Here is a 19,753-nt window from a genome sequence, read left to right as displayed (position 1 = left end):
TTTACTTGTTGGGACTAGACTAAGGTTTGGACATGCACCGGGCAAAAAATAGCAGTTATCAACACAACCAGTGAGAAAGCCATGCCAGTGCAACAAATCAAAAACACCGATTGGAGACAATTCCCAGAGATGAAAGACGACAATTACATTTGGCTCATCGTTAGCTGTGCTTACTATACTCTGAGAACGAAATGCCCATCAGTCCCCGAATATACACTCTAAGACACAAAAAAAGACGCACCACGAGGAGTTAGGCAAATTGGTCAAAAACTGATATTAATGCAGGTATCAACGGAAAATCCAAAACTGTAAACGTTGGATAGCAAACAAGGCTCATGTCGAGGTCAGGGTATAAAATCATTCCGAATTTCATTCTATGTACTCAGTGAATAGTAACTATGCCTTGCAGACAGGCGCGTGAACGATGTACACAGACGTCAGCATTTGAGAGAGGAAGTGTCTTGGGCTCAAAGAAGCCGGTTGGAGTAATTGGGGAATCGCTCGACATTTGAACAGGAGTGGCATCACTCTATTCGATGATGTTGGCAGGAATAGGTAAACCATGGCTGAACACAACGTCAAGAAGGAAGCCGTCGACCTAGAAAGATGACAAAAGCGAGGAGAGAGCGACATCAGAGAGGCACTCAGAGCCCCGGATTCATCATCGCCATCAATCCGACATACAATTGGTGCCTCAGTGACCACAAGTAGCATTAATAGGCAGCTCACAGAAAGGGAGCTGAGTTACCATTGGCCTCTGCACACCAACAATCCTGTCTGCAGTGGTATCAGGCACCTTTGGCCTGGAATCTCATTGACTGGAGTAGAATTATCTTCAGTGATGGATCACGCTTCGAACTGAGCCCCGATGAAGAGGGAAGACTACCTGGACGCGCCCCAGACAGTGGTGGGGTACCAAACTGACTACTATCCGCCATATCGCCCGACAGCCAGCAGTGATGGTTTGGGATGACATTTCTTTCCGTAGCAGGGCCCCTTTGGTTGTCATCCGCAGCAACCTTCCAGCGCAGCGGTATATCGGCGATGTTCTACGCCCTATTTGTTTACCTTCGTGCCAAGCCATCTTGGCGAGATAGTACACACCCGCACTTGGCGAGAGTTTCTACTGCTTGTCTTCGTGCCTGCCATACCCTACCTTGGCCAGCAAAGTACTGGATCTGCTCCATGTGGGAACGTTTGGAGCATTATGGGCATGACCCTCCAACCATCTCGAGATTTTGACGATTTATCGCGCCAATTGGACAGAATTTGGCACGATATCCTTCAGGAGGACATCCAACAACTCTGTTAATCAATGCCAAGCCGAATAACTGCTTCTCCTCTTGAAAGGGCCAGAGATGAACAAATGTATTATTGGTTTGGTGTTATTGACATGCCCAAATTGTGAAGCTCTTTCTCTTCATAAATCGTCCATTTTTTCTGACATTGTAATCATTTGTTTGTCTGTACATGTATAGTACATCACTGATTTCAAATGGTTGAAATGGCTCTGAGCACTATGGGTCTCAACTTCTGAGGTCATCAATTCCCCAAGAACTTAGAACTTCTTAAACCTTACCTAAGGACATCAGACACATCCATGCCCGAGGCAGTACTCGAACCTGCGACCGTAGCGGTCGCGCGGTTCCAGACTGCAGCGCCTACAACCGCTCGGCCACCTCGGCCGGCCGTCACCGATTTCCGTCCCACTTGGAAAATCCTTTCGTGGTGCGTGTTTCTTTCTTGTTGTTGTCGTAGAGTGTATATACTACGTCACGGAACATCACAGAATTCTGCATGATAAACGAAAGTACAAGAAGTGGCGCAACAACGTCCTCGACAAAACAATTTAAGGGAAATTTAGAATCCTTTATCCGGAAAAGAAGTTTATTTCATCAAAAAGCACCGTAGTTTTCACAGTAAAATAGGTTTAACATGACAGAAAAGCCATAGACTAGACCAGAAAATAGGTAATATTCCATTTTGAACCACTTTATGATGTAAATAACTAATTATGCACTATTTTTAGGTCTTAGTGATGTATCATGTATCATGATGTAATGAATCTGCATAATATAGAAAAAAAAGTTAAAAAAAGTGGAGGGCCTGCAGCGTGCGGAGACAATTCTTGGCGCACTGTGAATGTATACGGGCCCTGGCTGTAGAAACTCCTACCTGAGCTACACTGTGAATTGCAAAAACAGAGGCGGACTAGTCCAAAGAGAACCGGACCTGTCAGTTCTCGAAAAAAGCGGGATTAACGCACTTCCTTACAGTTGACGTCTAGCAGCGAGTGAAGTAACCACTATTTTCTGTACGTTGTGTGCTGTAGCGAATTTTGAGCTCGGGTAACAAGTGAATACGTGAAATAATGAAATTGATAATTACTTTGCTCTATGAACCCTTCCATTTATACAAGTTTGAAGGAAAATTAAAAATAAGAGGCTGGGTAGGTTGACTCCTACTTCAATAATTCCACAGACAGTTAAAACTAAAACTCGTCAGTTCAGAAAAAAATTTAACTACGAATGACACAGCAAACGTGAATGGCTGAGATCTGAAAAACTCCTTACTTTGTTTTCCTTACTTTTATTATTTGAATAGAGCTTTCTTAGGCTAAACACGAAGTCTATGACATTCAACTCCTCCATGAAGAAATTAGGAAACGCAAACTTTCTTCAGTCCTTGTGAATAATGTTCAGAATCTGGCAAGCCTGGGCAAATAAAATATAGGTAGTCAATTATACAGTCGGTACGGTAGATCCGTGGCATTTCAGAACCAAAAAGTTACCGATAATGGGTACATATTAAATCTAATTTCTAACTTTATTCGTTTCTGTGGTGCGTTGGTACTTTCCCTCCGAGACTGAATCATCTTCCAATCTTGGCGTTCTTCGTACCTTGATTGATGTAGAGCAGAATTAAAATTGTTATTACATCTTTATTTAGAAAAAGCAACAGTTTTCAAAGGCACCTCTTAAATCACCCAGAATGAACGCTCTAATACATGCTTCAAGTTTGCCAAGAGGAAATTGCAAAGGAAATTAAGAGTACGGGGTTTTGGCTGTAACAGCTTACGAAACCAGTGACGTAGCCTGTGTTTCCTAGATGATTGTAGAATACAGGTACATCATTAAGGGATGCCCAGTTGAAAGATTTTGGGACTGCGTAGCAGCAGAAAAGCAAGATACCCCAGTCTTTGGCAACGTACATAACAGAACAGATAAATCGCCATACGGAGAATTGTCCATACAAACTAATAGCAAAAACATATGATGGTGCACCAGTCACATTGAAAGGTGGCTACACTGAGCCACAGCGCCAGAGATCGCGCCAGAGAGTTTTGTTTCGCTGCCTCCACTGGCAGTGATTATTGAGAAGTAGCGGAGTGCAGTGCTTGTCGTGAACTCGTAGTAGTGAGTGCTTGCTGAGATGTCGTAGTGAAGAGTGCTTGTTGAGAACTCGTAGTAGTCAGTGCTTGCTGAGATGTCGTAGTGAAGAGTGCTTGTTGAGAACTCGTAGTAGGCAGTGTTTTGTTGAGAAGTAGCAGAGTGCAGTGCTTGTCGAGATGTGGCAGTAGTCAGTTCTTGTTGAGATGTGGTAGTAGCGAGTCGGTGTGGAGATATTGTAATGATTAGAGTGCTTTTCATCAATATAAATGAAGGTAACAAAACTCCTTTTCTTTTTTTTCTCATTATTTCAATGTCCTGAATAATGCGTCATTATAGGTTCAGTCAACAAAGCATCTGGCTTGTGGTCTTGTATTAGAGTGTAGTTCTGGTTTTCTTGCGCAATTATAGTATTTCAAATTTTTTTATCACTTCAGTATAAATGGTATTTGAAATTTCTTGTCTTATTGAAGAAGAACCGTGCCAGATGTGTACGTTGAGTCATACTTCCACACACAGAACAGTTATACTTGTGCTTTGGTTTCGTAGGTTTTATAGTTGCTGGGGACTTAATTAATTAATTGTGTTAACGGAAATTTCATTTCGTTCTTTGTTGTTGTTCTATGCAGTCAGACTGCGTACAAATACTAGTCAGGGCCAACCGTTTACGACACTTCGTAATCGAACATACAGCAACTAAAAATTAAAAATTATTTGCATTTCATATTTTTAAATAATTAAGCCCCGATGCACGTGGCGACCGCTGCTTCGGATCGTCCCTTGGAATCTTCTGATTGTAAAAATAGTAGACAGTAGTATTGTTGTAGTAATTTGTAGTTTAGTAATTGTAGTCTATATTGCATGTGTAGATTTGGTAATTGGCATTCTTCTAATTGTATTTTTCAAAATTTAATTTTTGTTGTCTTGTCTACGGGTTTGACAATTTAGTGCAATTATTTCAATTGTTCGATTAATCGTGTTTGAAGGAAACATTTCGTGTAAATGGTATTGTTGGAGATAAAGAGTCATTGTGTGTAATTTTCGTACAGTGACGAGTTTTGTATGTTTTGTAAATGATTACGCGATCGATGAAAAAGGCAAAAATGATGAATAGTGAGAATAACGAAATTGTTAACATGGCGAACTCGCCAACACAGGAGGAAAGGATGATGAATAATGGAGTTGAAAACAATTTAATAAGTCGGGAAAATAGGCCGGAAACAGTACAAAATTTTTCACAATCGAAAAATTTTCAGAATACGAGATTAACGACAGAAGAGATGGAGCAGTTTATGGGTGCTATATTAAATTTGGGATCACAAATAGGAAGATTTAACACGAAGATGGAAACTTTGATAACACGGTTATGCTCACAAATAGGAATAAGTAAAACCGAGATGGAAACAATGGAAACACAGTTAGGCTCACGAACAGGGACATGTTTCAAAAACATGAAAGATGAATCAAAGAAAGAAATTAGAGAAGAAGTACAACCGATTTTGAATGATCACAATAATAGTTTAATTTCAACAGAAATCAGACAAGAGGAACAGGGAAGAGAACAGGAAGAAAAAGATCGCATGATAGTACAAAAATTTTCAGAATTAAATTTACAACGTGCACACGATAAGGAAGAAATAATTGAAAGAATCGAGGAATCCGTACCAAATGACAGAATAAATAACTTAACGCAACAGTGTGAACAGTTAACTACTAAATGTTACAATACCGAAACCCGAGTCGCGACACTTACGGAAGACGTAAATAAACAGAAAGAACAATTAGGTGACTCATTGGAAAGAGTTGAGGAGATTTCAGATAAACTGACAAGTCTTAGTTTAAATGGGGACAGAGATTCGGATGATACAGCTCACCATTTGCAGAAAACGAAGAGTACCAGAACATAAATAAGCATGTTGAAAATCAGGGAAAATTTAATGAACGCGTCAAAAGGGAATTTGAGGCATTACGAAAGCAAGTCAAACAAATTGAAAGCGAAATCGTAGGAAAAGACAGCAAAAGAAATTTAGAATCACAAATAGCAGAGGGGTTTGAAGAAAGTAATTTGTTTTATTTACGGGATGCAACAAGAGAGCGCCAGGCACGCGAACATGACAATAATCGACATTGGGACTGGGACAGACGTGGTAGGTCTTTGTCGCCACGAGGCGAAAACTTTGACTATAAACACTTTTTGACTGTTCGGAAATTTAAGATCTTTCGCAATTCTAAGAATGACATACATCCATGTTCATGGCTAGATCAATTTATGTGCGCACTTCCACCAAATTGGCCACTAAGTCACGAACTGGAAATTATGTGCGGCTATTAAAGTCCTCAGGGGATTCACTACATTAAGTGAATATGTGCCGTAGCGTGCATAGGGCCCCGAGCTGTAGCGGTGCTATTTCCCTTTTAGTTTTCTGCACCGCTGCCTACTCTTTTACTATTCTTTGCATCTGTCAAAACAACTCTTCGACTATCAATCTATCTAAAGAATCATTAAAGAATAACCGGATATGACTATTTTACCCAAAAGTGATTCCGAAAATTACCGTTTGGACTTACTGTACCTTCAGCAGCATTCATTCGTAGTTTAAACGAAATTTTACCTGTTTATCTTCGTGACAACATTACTTCATATGTTGACGATATTCTTATTGCTAAACGTTCTTGGTGTGAGCACAACAAAGTTTTGGAACCATTATTACGTATTTTTACAAGAGTTGGCATTACAGTGAACTTGGGAAAATCTGAATTTGGTCGTTCTCAGGTGAAATTTCTCGGTCACATTATTTCTACAGAAGGTATTCTTCCTGATCCAGAAAAACTAGACGCTATTCGTAATTGTGCTGTTCCTACCACAAAGCATGATGTTTGTAGTTTCCTTTGTGTCTGTAATTTTCTTAGACGCTTTGTTAGATTGGACAATTTGGCCACACCTCGTTTTTGCGAACTATCTGGAAAGTTCTTTTTAAACGAAAATCGGTTGACAACTCTGTTTGGTTAGTTTGTATTCCTGATGAGTGGGTCAATAAGTTGATTTGGTACACACATTTCAGTTATGCACACTTTGGTCCCAGAAAATGCTTTCATAAATTACGAGAAAATTGCTACTTCAGTAATATGGAAAAACGTATTCGACCTGTTCTTGTCTGCAAATTATGTCAAAAGGCTAAGCCGCCAACTATTTCTCATAGAGCACCATTGTTTCCTATCATTCCAGCGAAATTAAAGGACATGGATGCAGTCGATTTGTTCAGTCCAGTGGTTCGTTCTACTAATGGTTTTGCGTACGTTTTCGTAGCAGTGGAATTGACATCAAAATATGTGTGTTTTACACCTTTACGCAAAGCAACAGCTCGTTCAGTATCTAATGCTTTCATCAAACTTTTTCTTAAAGAAGTGGGTCATGTTGATAAGGTTATATCAGATAATGGATCACAGTTTCGCTCTAAAATTTGGCTTCATACTCTCCGGCGTCGTAAGATTAAACCAATTTTCATTTAACTTTTTCACCCTCAATCTAACGCTTCAGAGAGATGGATGAAGGAAATCAATAAATTGTGTCGACTTTATTGTCATCAGAATCACAGAACGTGGGATCAGTACCTTCATATTTTTCAATACATCCTGAATGAACTTCCTAATGACTCAACTTCTTTACCGCCTATACTGATATTAAAAAACAAAGCACCGACAAATCGCATTTCTGAAATCGTTCCTTTTCCGCCTACACGGAAACTGCGGCATTCTGAAGTTGTCAACCTGGCTCTACAAAATATTGCATCTGCGGCTGCTAGAAGAGAGAAATCAGCAAAACGTCCTGGTCGTTTAAAAACTTTTTCAGTTGGCCAAAAGGTGTTAATTAAGTCTCATCCTTTGTCTCACAAAGGAAAAGGCTTGTGTCTCAATTTTTTTCTGCTTTATAACGGTACATATAGAGTTCGCAAAATTATTCATGATAACACTGTTGAAGTAGAAACTCTTAAATCTCGGCGCTCTAAGGGAATACATCACATATCGAACGTTAAAATTTTTGTGGAATGACATACTTCTGAGAAACTAACAGCTACATGTAAACATGCAGAGAATACAAGGGTACCGCGCTGTGTTTTGGCGGCGGCACATACTCAAAGCAACAGTCAAGTCTGCGCGCCGCACAAGGCAGTCGTTAACCGCAAACAATTACTTCCTACGTCACGCGCCTACAGCTGATCGAGCGCTCAGTGCGAATGCACTGACAGCCGTAAACAAATACACAGTCTAATTTCTCCGATTAAATTCAGTATAAAGCTATAGTGACTTGATGAATTATGTTATTAACGTTCAGTATTTTTCAGGATACGGTTCTATAAAATATTTAAGAACTTCAGGTAAATTCTATGCGTGTCCGACGTTAAGACGACTTGCTATCGAGAAAATTTCAGGAAGAATGTAATTTCGAAGAAGAAACTAATATACTAAAAAGGTAACTATTAATTGAGTTTATTTTTCAGGTAACATATTTCCACTTAGGTACGTACTTTAGACGTAATTTGCTGCTCGCGATTACGTGATTCAGACTTCGTGCTAAATTTCATGTTCTATGAATTTACGTGTGAAGCGACGTGCTTGCGTACATGAACTGATTTTGACAATGATTGATTAATGAACAGGGTTGTTAATTATGTATATTATGCATCGCTTGGCTGCTATGCTTTTTCACTGATGTCACATTATTTTTTTATGTGCCTGTTGCACTTATTTATTTAAATTATAATTGTCACCTGATTAGTTGTGCTGATATGTATGTAAGTTATACTTTGTGATTTATCTGCTTGTGCCTTCATGTTTACTTATTAAGATTACATATGAACATTTATTTGCTTATGCTGACATGATGCTAATGACCTGTTTATTATGTTAGATAACATATTTGCTGCCTTGCTTATGGATTGCATATTTACACATTTCTGTTTTGTTGTCATAACTACTCTTTAATTTGATATATAGAAATGCTGATGTACTGTGTACGAACATAGAGTGTAGGTCACACTATTGTATTAATTATAGATTGTTCACTTGGCAGAGCCTCGTTGTAAGAATTGTGCTACATCCACTTGTTGACATTCTGTTCTCCACTGGTATATTTACTCGCTATTGCATGTTTTGCTTACGCTCAGTGCCTTATATTTTTAAGATAAGAAAATGAACTGCTATAATTCGACGAACGACATTAGTACAAGAAACTTCATAGAAGTCACATGAGCTGGAGGTTTTATGGAAGCTGTATAAATTTATGCTAATAGGAAGGAAGCTAACGACATGACATACCAACACTAGGGTTAGACCATTGACAGTTATTACACTGCATTCTTCGTGAGCAATTGAAATAGCAAGTGACACTTGACACAAAAAATACTCCACATGTTTGCTTCTGCCATGATTCTTGAAGTGGTGTACACACTGTGAAATATTACGATCATTCACACTCCGTAATCGTACTTAATTACTGAGAGTTATTCGAACTAAAGGCTGTTAGATGTCATGTATGCATTTCTTTTGTTTAATGATGGAGAAGGTAACCAAAATGTATTTTATAATTCATAATGAGTAGAAGATTTGGCTCAGGTGGACTACACAGAGGTTGTATGTGGACATTGTGTCTTCGGATTGTATGGGATGATGAACTGAAGTTTGCACTAGGATTTTATCTGTACTTGTTCGAGGAGACTGATAGAGGAAAGGGTTGTTATGGAAGTGAAATGATATTGGTAATAAGGTTTATATGTATCGACGTATTGAAGAGGTATTATTGAGGTATTGAGATTGTGTGAAGTTGATGATTATTGGAGTTTTGGTGGACAAGAGGTAAGGTAAATGCTATTGATGATAAGGTTTATAGGTATCGACGTAAGAGGTATTATTGAACTATTGAGATTATGTGATGCTGATGATTATTGGAGTTTTGGTGGATAAGAGGTAAAGTAAGTGAGGTGCATATTTTTTTTGTTGGTCTATATGGAACAAGGAGGATGAAGATAGCAGACTAGAACACTAAAGTGGAAGGAAGATCGTCTACACACACTTTGTTAAATCAATAAGCAGTACATATTTTTTTTTGGAGAGAGGAAGTAATTGCATATCTTGGCTCACTGACAGTTGTTCAGCAACCGTACATTTTGATCTGGCTTGGCAAACATTGGTCTTGACATGATGACTATGACGTTGACTAACTATTATTGACTGTTATACATTGCTGCCACTACTACTTGATACACATGTCGAACATCAAACCTTTGACAGAATTGCATTTACACAGTTAACACTATTCAATTACACAGTAGTATTAATGTGGATGAAAGATGAGTGAGTGTGTTTTGTGTGTTTTCCTTTCCTATCCCAAATTTGGTACTGACCTACCTCCTAAATATTATTTTACTTGTTTGTTGTGGCTTGCACTGACACCCATAATTATTATAGGTTTACTGATATTTGTGTATTTGTAATAGTTAATATGACAATTATCTGATATCATTTGTGTGTTTATTATAATTTGTATGTTTAGTGTAAGAGCATTGATAATAATTTTGTAAAAGCAATTAAGTGTGCATTCAAACTGTTGTTCACACCAGCACCTGTTCAACATTGATGTGTGACACTTAGAATGTTTAATTTCTGCTGATGAACTGTCTGATTAGTGATAGTGAATATTATGGACTGTTACTTGCACTTTTTCTACATGATTGGTGCCACTAGGACATGTTTAATTTCTGCTGATGAACTGTGTGATTAGTGATAGTGAATATTATGGACTGCTGTCTGCACCTGTTCAACATTGCTGGGTGCCACTGATGGACTGTTTCTACTGAAATGATGTCATTTGTTGCTGTCTGCACCTGTTCAACATTACTGGGTGCCACTAATGGAACTGCTTCTACTGAAATATTGTCAGTTGTTGGTGTCTGCACCTGTTCAACGTTGCTGGGTGAAACTGCTTATATTGAAATGATGTCACTGGTAGGCGTCTGCACCTACCTAACATTACTGGGTGCCACTGATGAACTGCTTCTACTGACATAATGTCACTTGTTGGTGTCTGCACCTGTTCAACATTACTGGGTGCCACTAATGGAACTGCTTATACTGAAATAATGTCACTTGTTGGTGTCTGCACCTGTTCAACATTACTGGGTGTCACTAATGGAACTGCTTCTACTGACATAATGTCATTTGTTGCTGTCTGCACCTGTTCAACATTGCTAGGTGCCAGTAATGGAATTGCTTCAACTGAGAAAATGTCACTTGTTGGTGTCTGCAGCTACTCAACATTGCTGGGTGCCACTAATGGAACTGCTTCTGCTGAAAGATGTCACTTGTTGGTGTCTGCACCTGTTCAACATTGCTGGGTGCCACTAGTGGAACTGCTTATACTGAAATGATGTCACTTGTTGCTGTCTGCACCTGCTCAAAATTGCTGGGTGCCACTGATGGACTGCTTTTACTGAAATGTTGTCACTTGTTGCTGTCTGCACCTGTTCAACATTGCTGGGTGCAACTGATGGAACTGCTTCTATTGAAATAATGTCACTAGTTGGTGTCTGCACCTGCTCAACATTACTGGGTGCCACTGATGGACTGCTTCTACTGAGATAATGTCACTTGTTGGTGTCTGTACCTGTTCAACATTGCTGGGTGCAACTGATGGAACTGCTTTTATTGAAATGATGTCACTTGTTGGTGTCTGCACCTGTTCAACATTGCTGGGTGCCACAGATGGAACTGCTTCTACTGAAATGAATTCACTTGTTGGTGTCTGCACCTGTTCAACATTGCTGGGTGCTACTGCTGGAACTATCAATTACTTGTTTTTTTTTTTTTTAATCATGGAAAGCATGTTATGTGAACATTTGTATAAACTGATTTTTTGTGTATTGTGTAAACTATTATGTAAAGCCACATGTATGAAAGAATTTGTATTGCTTACTGTATTTCATATATTAGGTTATTGAAAGGTCAATGCAAAGCCAAAATTTTATCTAATTATGTGATATTTACGTATTAATATTATCTTTTATTTTTGTCTGTACTTTTTTTGACGAATTTGGTGGTATTTTCACCACCAATGCTGGCAAAAATACCATCAAATTCTGGCCCGTGGAGGAAGGGCATATGAAAGGTGGCTACACTGAGCCACAGCGCCAGAGATCGCGCCAGAGAGTTTTGTTTCGCCGCCTCCACTGGCAGTGATTATTGAGAAGTAGCGGAGTGCAGTGCTTGTCGTGAACTCGTAGTAGTGAGTGCTTGCTGAGATGTCGAAGTGAAGAGTGCTTGTCGAGAACTCGTAGTAGTCAGTGCTTGCTGAGATGTCGTAGTGAAGAGTGCTTGTTGAGAACTCGTAGTAGGCAGTGTTTTGTTGAGAAGTAGCGGAGTGCAGTGCTTGTCGAAATGTGGCAGTAGTCAGTTCTTGTTGAGATGTGGTAGTAGCGAGTCGGTGTGGAGATATTGTAATGATTAGAGTGCTTTTCATCAATACAAATGAAGGTAACAAAACTCCTTTTCTTTTTTTTCTCATTATTTCAATGTCCTGAATAATGCGTCATTACAGGTTCAGTCAACAAAGCATCTGGCTTGTGGTCTTGTATTAGAGTGTAATTCTGGTTTTCTTGCTCAATTATAGTATTTCAAATTTTTTTATCACTTCAGTATAAATGGTATTTGAAATTTCTTGTCTTATTGAAGAAGAACCGTGCCAGATGTGTACGTTGAGTCATACTTCCACACACAGAACAGTTATACTTGTGCTTTGGTTTCGTAGGTTTTATAGTTGCTGGGGACTTAATTAATTAATTGTGTTAACGGAAATTTCATTTCATTCTTTGTTGTTGCTCTATGCAGTCAGATTGCGTACAAATACTAGTCAGGGCCAACCGTTTACGACACTTCGTAATCGAACACACAGCGACTAAAAATTAAAAGTATTTGCATTCTTTTTAAATAATTAAGCCCCCATGCAACATGCGGTTCGTCATGTGCGGTCCAGATTAAGGAAAAATTTTCCATTGCTTCATATATCCATTCTTATTAAATGTAAGTCTTTCAGACACTCGATGAAATAATTCTAAGTGTCGACAACTGCTAGAATAATCCGTCCCTCCCCGCCCCCCGCCTCCCTCCCCCCATAAACACACTGAGATAAAGTCCAACTTGCTACGAGCTGTCTCTAAGTGCGAATGAGCTGAACACACATAAATTACAGATTCCAATGAACTGCAGGCAAAATAATCCAAAGTGTTGATCACTTCTTCATTACTAGATGGACATTCTGTTAGTAAAAGGGTAAAAGGCCTTTCAGACCATGACGCACAAATTTTAACACTAAAAGGCTTTTGTACTCAAACAAATGTCATATATAATTACAAACTATGTAGGAAAGTTCATCCATTAGCAGTAGAGAGTTTTTTAAATCTTATCACGGAACAAGAGTGGCAGGATGTTTATAGTGCCAATAACATAGATGATAAATATAAAGCTATCGTTAACACATTTCTCATGCTCTTTGAGAGTTGCTTTCCATCAGAACGTTCTAAACTGGGTACTAGCAGCAACAGGCAGCCTGGGTGGCTGACAACTGGGATCAGAATATCATGTAGAACAAAGTGGGAATTATATCAGAATGTTAGAAGTAGTCACAATCAAGCTACAGTAGCCCAAATGAAAACGGTATTGTAAGATGCTTAAAAATGTTATAAGGAAGGCAAAGAGTATGTGGTATGCAAATAGAATAGCTAATTCACAGGATATTGTTGATTTCGTTTACTTAAACTTATGGATTGACTTTTCTTGGGTTCATAAACATTTCATTTTTATCTGTTCTTTTATGCTCTCATTTCATATACTGACATGTTCCATGACCTTAGAAGTTTGCTCCTCAATTTGGTCCTACGGAACTTGACCTGTAAATAAATAATCAGACTTGCTGCTCAACCATCGTGTGACATATTTCTAAGTGTTGTGACTGTCGCCTGCAAGAACTTCTAAATTCTTAACCCGTGTTGCTAAATCACCACCCAGAGCAGCACAGATCCTGTCTATTCAAATGCGTCCATCCAACAGGGTTTGAGGTAACTAATTATAAGCACAGTAAAAATCTGATGAAAATTACACATTACACTTAATAACATCTAAGGTAGTGTGCTCACAAACCTACGTTGAATAATTACAAATCATACATACAATGAGGTGACAAAAAGTCATGGGATACCTCCTCGTATGGTGTCGGATCTCCTCCAACCAGGCGTAGCGCTGCAACCCGACGTGGAATCGACTCAAATCATTGGACGTTCCCTGCAGAATTATTTAACAATACTGCCTTTGTAACCCCATAATAGCGAAAGTGTTGTCGGTGCGGATTTTGTGCACGAACTGATCTGTCGGTTATGTCCCATAAATATTCGATGAGATTCATATTGGCCAATCTGTGTGGCCAAATCATTCGTTCGAACTGTCCAGAATGTTCTTCAAACCCATCGCCAACAACTGCGGTTCAGTGACATGGCGCATTGCCATTCACAAAAATTTCGTCTGCTGCAATCTGTATCCACATAACTTGAACGATATATAAAATACAGGCTATACTTACGCAAAACTCTGAATAAGTAATTGAAATTGACGACTAAACAAATAAAGCTTATATTCCAAATGTTGTAGGTGATGTATGTATACGCTTGCCAACACAAAGTGCCATGTTGAGTGTGTAAATATTTTGATTCATTAATTAAGCTGACATAACTAAGTGTCCCATTAAAATGTCTCTCATAGGTTAGTTAAGAATGCAATCAAGATCAGTCGATAAGTATTGATTAATATTTCAACCTGGTGGGTCGATCTCTTTTTTGGGCACATCATTATATATGTTATTAAATACATAGTATAAACCCTTTACAGAAACGTTCTCGGGTCTATAACTAATTCCACATATCACTTTCATAATGCAGGGTGATTCAAAAAGGATACAACAACTTTAAAAATGTGTATTTAATGAAAGAAACATAATATAACCTTCTGTTATACATCATTACAAAGAGTATTTAAAAAGGTTTTTTTTTCACTCAAAAACAAGTTCAGAGATGTTCAATATGGCCCCCTCCTGACACACGAGCAATATCAACCCGATACTCCAACTCGTTCCACACTCTCTGTAGCATATCAGGCGTAACAGTTTGGATAGCTGCTGTTATTTCTCGTTTCAAATCATCAATGGTGGCTGGGAGAGGTGGCGGAAACACCATATCCTTAACATACCCCCATAAGAAAAAATCGCAGGGGGTAAGATCAGGGCTTCTTGGAGGCCAGTGATGAAGTGCTCTGTCACGGGCTGCCTGGCGGCCGATCCATCGCCTCGGGTAGTTGACACGTTCTCGGCCGTCCAGAACTTTTCCCTTTGCACAAACACCCATTCTCTGTAAACTGTTTATCCCAACGTTTAATACACCACCTATCAGGAGGTTTAACACCATACTTCGTTCGAAATGCACGCTGAACAACTGTCGTCGATTCACTTCTGCCGTACTCAATAACACAAAAAGCTTTCTGTTGAGCGGTCGCCATCTTAGCATCAACTGACGCTGACGCCTAGTCAACAGCGCCTCAAGCGAACAAATGTACAACTAAATGAAACTTTATAGCTCCCTTAATTTGCCGACAGATAGTGCTTAGCTCTGCCTTTTGTCGTTGCAGAGTTTTAAATTCCTAAAGTTGTGGTATTCTTTTTGAATCACCCTGTATGTCTATATACAAGCCGAATCTTCTCTCTCTCCTCTTTAAAAACGTACATCGTATGTCACCCCCCCATGAACCATGGACCTTGCCGTTGGTGGGGAGGCTTGCGTGCCTCAGCGATACAGATAGCCGTACCGTAGGTGCAACCACAACGGAGGGGTATCTGTTGAGAGGCCAGACAAACGTGTGGTTCCTGAAGAGGGGCAGCAGCCTTTTCAGTAGTTGCAAGGGCAACAGTCTGGATGATTGACTGATCTGGCCTTGTAACAATAACCAAAACGGCCTTGCTGTGCTGGTACTGCGAACGGCTGAAAGCAAGGGGAAACTACAGCCGTAATTTTTCCCGAGGGCATGCAGCTTTACTGTATGATTACATGATGATGGCGTCCTCTTGGATAAAATATTCCGGAGGTAAAATAGTCCCCCATTCGGATCTCCGGGCGGGGACTACTCAAGAGGATGTCGTTATCAGGAGAAAGAAAACTGGCGTTCTACGGATCGGAGCGTGGAATGTCAGATCCCTTAATCGGGCAGGTAGGTTAGAAAATTTAAAAAGGGAAATGGATAGGTTGAAGTTAGATATAGTGGGAATTAGTGAAGTTCGGTGGCAGGAGGAACAAGACTTCTGGTCAGGTGACTACAGGGTTATAAACACAAAATCAAATAGGGGTAATGCAGGTGTAGGTTTAATAATGAATAGGAAAATAGGAATGCGGGTAAGCTACTACAAACAGCATAGTGAACGCATTATTGTGGCCAAGATAGATACGAAGCCCACACCTACTACAGTAGTACAAGTTTATATGCCAACTAGCTCTGCGGATGACGAAGAAATCGAAGAAATGTATGATGAAATAAAAGAAATTATTCAGATTGTGAAGGGAGACGAAAATTTAATAGTCATGGGTGACTGGAATTCGAGTGTAGGAAAAGGGAGAGAAGGAAACATAGTAGGTGAATATGGATTGGGGGACAGAAATGAAAGAGGAAGCCGCCTGGTAGAATTTTGCACAGAGCACAACATAATAATAACTAACACTTGGTTTAAGAATCATGAAAGAAGGTTGTATACATGGAAGAACCCTGGAGATACTAAAAGGTATCAGATAGATTATATAATGGTAAGACAGAGATTTAGGAACCAGGTTCTAAATTGTAAGACATTTCCAGGGGCAGATGTGGACTCTGACCACAATCTATTGGTTATGACCTGTAGATTAAAACTGAAGAAACTGCAAAAAGGTGGGAATTTAAGGAGATGGGACCTGGATAAACTAAAAGAACCAGAGGTTGTACAGAGATTCAGGGAGAGCATAAGGGAGCAATTGACAGGAATGGGGGAAATAAATACAGTAGAAGAAGAATGGGTAGCTTTGAGGGATGAAGTAGTGAAGGCAGCAGAGGATCAAGTAGGTAAAAAGACGAGGGCTAGTAGAAATCCTTGGGTAACAGAAGAAATATTGAATTTAATTGATGAAAGGAGAAAATACAAAAATGCAGTAAGTGAAACAGGAAAAAAGGAATACAAACGTCTCAAAAATGAGATCGACAGGAAGTGCAAAATGGCTAAGCAGGGATGGCTAGAGGACAAATGTAAGGATGTAGAGGCCTATCTCACTAGGGGTAAGATAGATACCGCCTACAGGAAAATTAAAGAGACCTTTGGAGATAAGAGAACGACTTGTATGAATATCAAGGGCTCAGATGGAAACCCAGTTCTAAGCAAAGAAGGGAAAGCAGAAAGGTGGAAGGAGTATATAGAGGGTCTATACAAGGGTGATGTACTTGAGGACAATATTATGGAAATGGAAGAGGATGTAGATGAAGATGAAATGGGAGATACGATACTGCGTGAAGAGTTTGACAGAGCACTGAAAGACCTGAGTCGAAACAAGGCCCCCGGAGTAGACAATATTCCATTGGAACTACTGACGGCCGTGGGAGAGCCAGTCCTGACAAAACTCTACCATCTGGTGAGCAAGATGTATGAAACAGGCGAAATACCCTCAGACTTCAAGAAGAATATAATAATTCCAATCCCAAAGAAAGCAGGTGTTGACAGATGTGAAAATTACCGAACTATCAGCTTAATAAGTCACAGCTGCAAAATACTAACACGAATTCTTTACAGACGAATGGAAAAACTAGTAGAAGCCAACCTCGGGGAAGATCAGTTTGGATTCCGTAGAAACACTGGAACACGTGAGGCAATACTGACCTTACGACTTATCTTAGAAGAAAGATTAAGGAAAGGCAAACCTACGTTTCTAGCATTTGTAGACTTAGAGAAAGCTTTTGACAAGTTGACTGGAATACTCTCTTTCAAATTCTAAAGGTGGCAGGGGTAAAATACAGGGAGCGAAAGGCTATTTACAATTTGTACAGAAACCAGATGGCAGTTATAAGAGTCGAGGGACATGAAAGGGAAGCAGTGGTTGGGAAGGGAGTAAGACAGGGTTGTAGCCTGTCCCCGATGTTGTTCAATCTGTATATTGAGCAAGCAGTAAAGGAAACAAAAGAAAAATTCGGAGTAGGTATTAAAATTCATGGAGAAGAAATAAAAACTTTGAGGTTCGCCGATGACATTGTAATTCTGTCAGAGACAGCAAAGGACTTGGAAGAGCAGTTGAATGGAATGGACAGTGTCTTGAAAGGAGGATATAAGATGAACATCAACAAAAGCAAAACAAGGATAATGGAATGTAGTCTAATTAAGTCGGGTGATGCAGAGGGAATTAGATTAGGAAATGAGGCACTTAAAGTAGTAAAGGAGTTTTGCTATTTGGGGAGCAAAATAACTGATGATGGTCGAAGTAGAGAGGATATAAAATGTAGACTGGCAATGGCAAGGAAAGCGTTTCTGAAGAAGAGAAATTTGTTAACTTCCAGTATTGATTTAAGTGTCAGGAAGTCATTTCTGAAAGTATTTGTATGGAGTGTAGCCATGTATGGAAGTGAAACATGGACGATAAATAGTTTGGACAAGAAGAGAATAGAAGCTTTCGAAATGTGGTGCTACAGAAGAATGCTGAAGATTAGATGGGTAGATCACATAACTAATGAGGAAGTATTGAATAGGATTGGGGAGAAGAGAAGTTTGTGGCACAACTTGACCAGAAGAAGGGATCGGTTGGTAGGACATGTTCTGAGGCATCAAGGGATCACCAATTTAGTATTGGAGGGCAGCGTGGAGGGTAAAAATCGTAGGGGGAGACCAAGAGATGACTACACTAAGCAGATTCAGAAGGATGTAGGTTGCAGTAGGTACTGGGAGATGAAAAAGCTTGCACAGGATAGAGTAGCATGGAGAGCTGCATCAAACCAGTCTCAGGACTGAAGACCACAACAACAACAATCGTATGTCACTGCAAGTACTAGGGGTTAGTACTTTGTGCTTACTGCCGGACTGGACACTACATCGCATCCGGGCCCTTAAAGATATTCACAGGTCCACATACTCTCAATGCCCCGTCTCATGCGCCACCACACAAGGACGTAGCCTAAGTGGACGTCCATCCCTACGACCTAAATGAAGTTACACACGATTAGGTTGCCGTTAAGTGAAATTGAAAGATATTTTGATTTTCTGTCATACCACGAAAAAGGGATATGCGCCATCAACGGTCAACAAGGTCAACGATAAATTTAAACTATCTATATACCCATAACGCTATTGGATATCGCCCATCCCTGTTTTAGCCAAGACTAGATACTGAACATTGTTGGCTTCGCCTGAGCTCAACTGTTGTGTTAATCAGTTCAGTTCTTACTTGCGGTTAATTTAATGTGAGTGGTGCCGTTTATTGTGTGCTGTTGTGATAAATTTGTAACAAGAAAGGAAATTAAAACCGATTCTGATACGTCTACTAGCGTTATGATAAGTTAAAAGTATGTGCGCATTACTACAATAACCAAGATACCTGGCTATAGCAATTTCATTTTAGCACCCGAGTCGTTATTTGGAGAATGGAAGAAAGGTTGCTATATTTTACTACTTCACAAGGCAGCGGAGCGGTAAATACCATTACAATTAACACCAGTCCATAAAAATACACTTGGATTTGCCTGTGTCGCACAATATGATGTTGATCAACAGAAATATCGCCCAAATGTCGACGGCTGCAAATGCTAGTGGCAGCATACGTCGATGGCTGTATTTCTTTTTAAAAAAATGCTCAGTAGTCTATCATTATTAGCCCTAATGGCAAAACATCGCACTGTCGAACAGGGATCTCTTTATTCCTAAAGCCCTGTAGGTAATAATCACAGTGTCCCGAAAGTTCTCGTTCGTCCATTCCGGACCACTTCCTCACCTCCGTGTAAAATGACCTTGGAAGGTGAAGGGAGAGCACACCTAAGTAACGAAATTATATCTCTGTTTGGTGAAAATTTCGAGATCATTGTCGAATAAAATGGTTTATCGTTCTTTATAGAAGTTTTCAGAATAAACGGAAAACATGTGTCTTTTTAAGGTACTCTTTAACACTCCTTGACAAAATCCTGGCTACAACCCGGTGTGACCCCCTTCCTTTCTCTGAACTGTCTGTGTCGCGTCGGCTGATTTTCAGCACTATATCGCGCGCAAACCAAATGCAGCGTAT

The 19,753-nt window shown here is 39.6% G+C and overlaps 1 protein-coding gene across 1 annotated transcript in view; it reads left to right on the top strand.

The window, feature by feature from the left end:
• The first annotated feature begins 868 nt into the window (after positions 1-868).
• The window catches only part of LOC124613590 (serine/threonine-protein kinase mos), a 133,682-nt gene continuing 114,797 nt past the window's right edge, over positions 869-19,753 (top strand). The window contains exon 1 of the mRNA XM_047142305.1: positions 869-962. Within this exon, the coding sequence (XP_046998261.1) occupies positions 869-962 (94 nt within the window). The remainder of the gene's footprint in view (positions 963-19,753) is intronic.

Source organism: Schistocerca americana, chromosome 4 (genome assembly GCF_021461395.2).
Source record: "Schistocerca americana isolate TAMUIC-IGC-003095 chromosome 4, iqSchAmer2.1, whole genome shotgun sequence".
NCBI lineage: Eukaryota > Metazoa > Arthropoda > Insecta > Orthoptera > Acrididae > Schistocerca > Schistocerca americana.
Note: the sequence above shows the minus strand (reverse complement) of the source record. Positions and strands in the feature narration are given on the sequence as shown.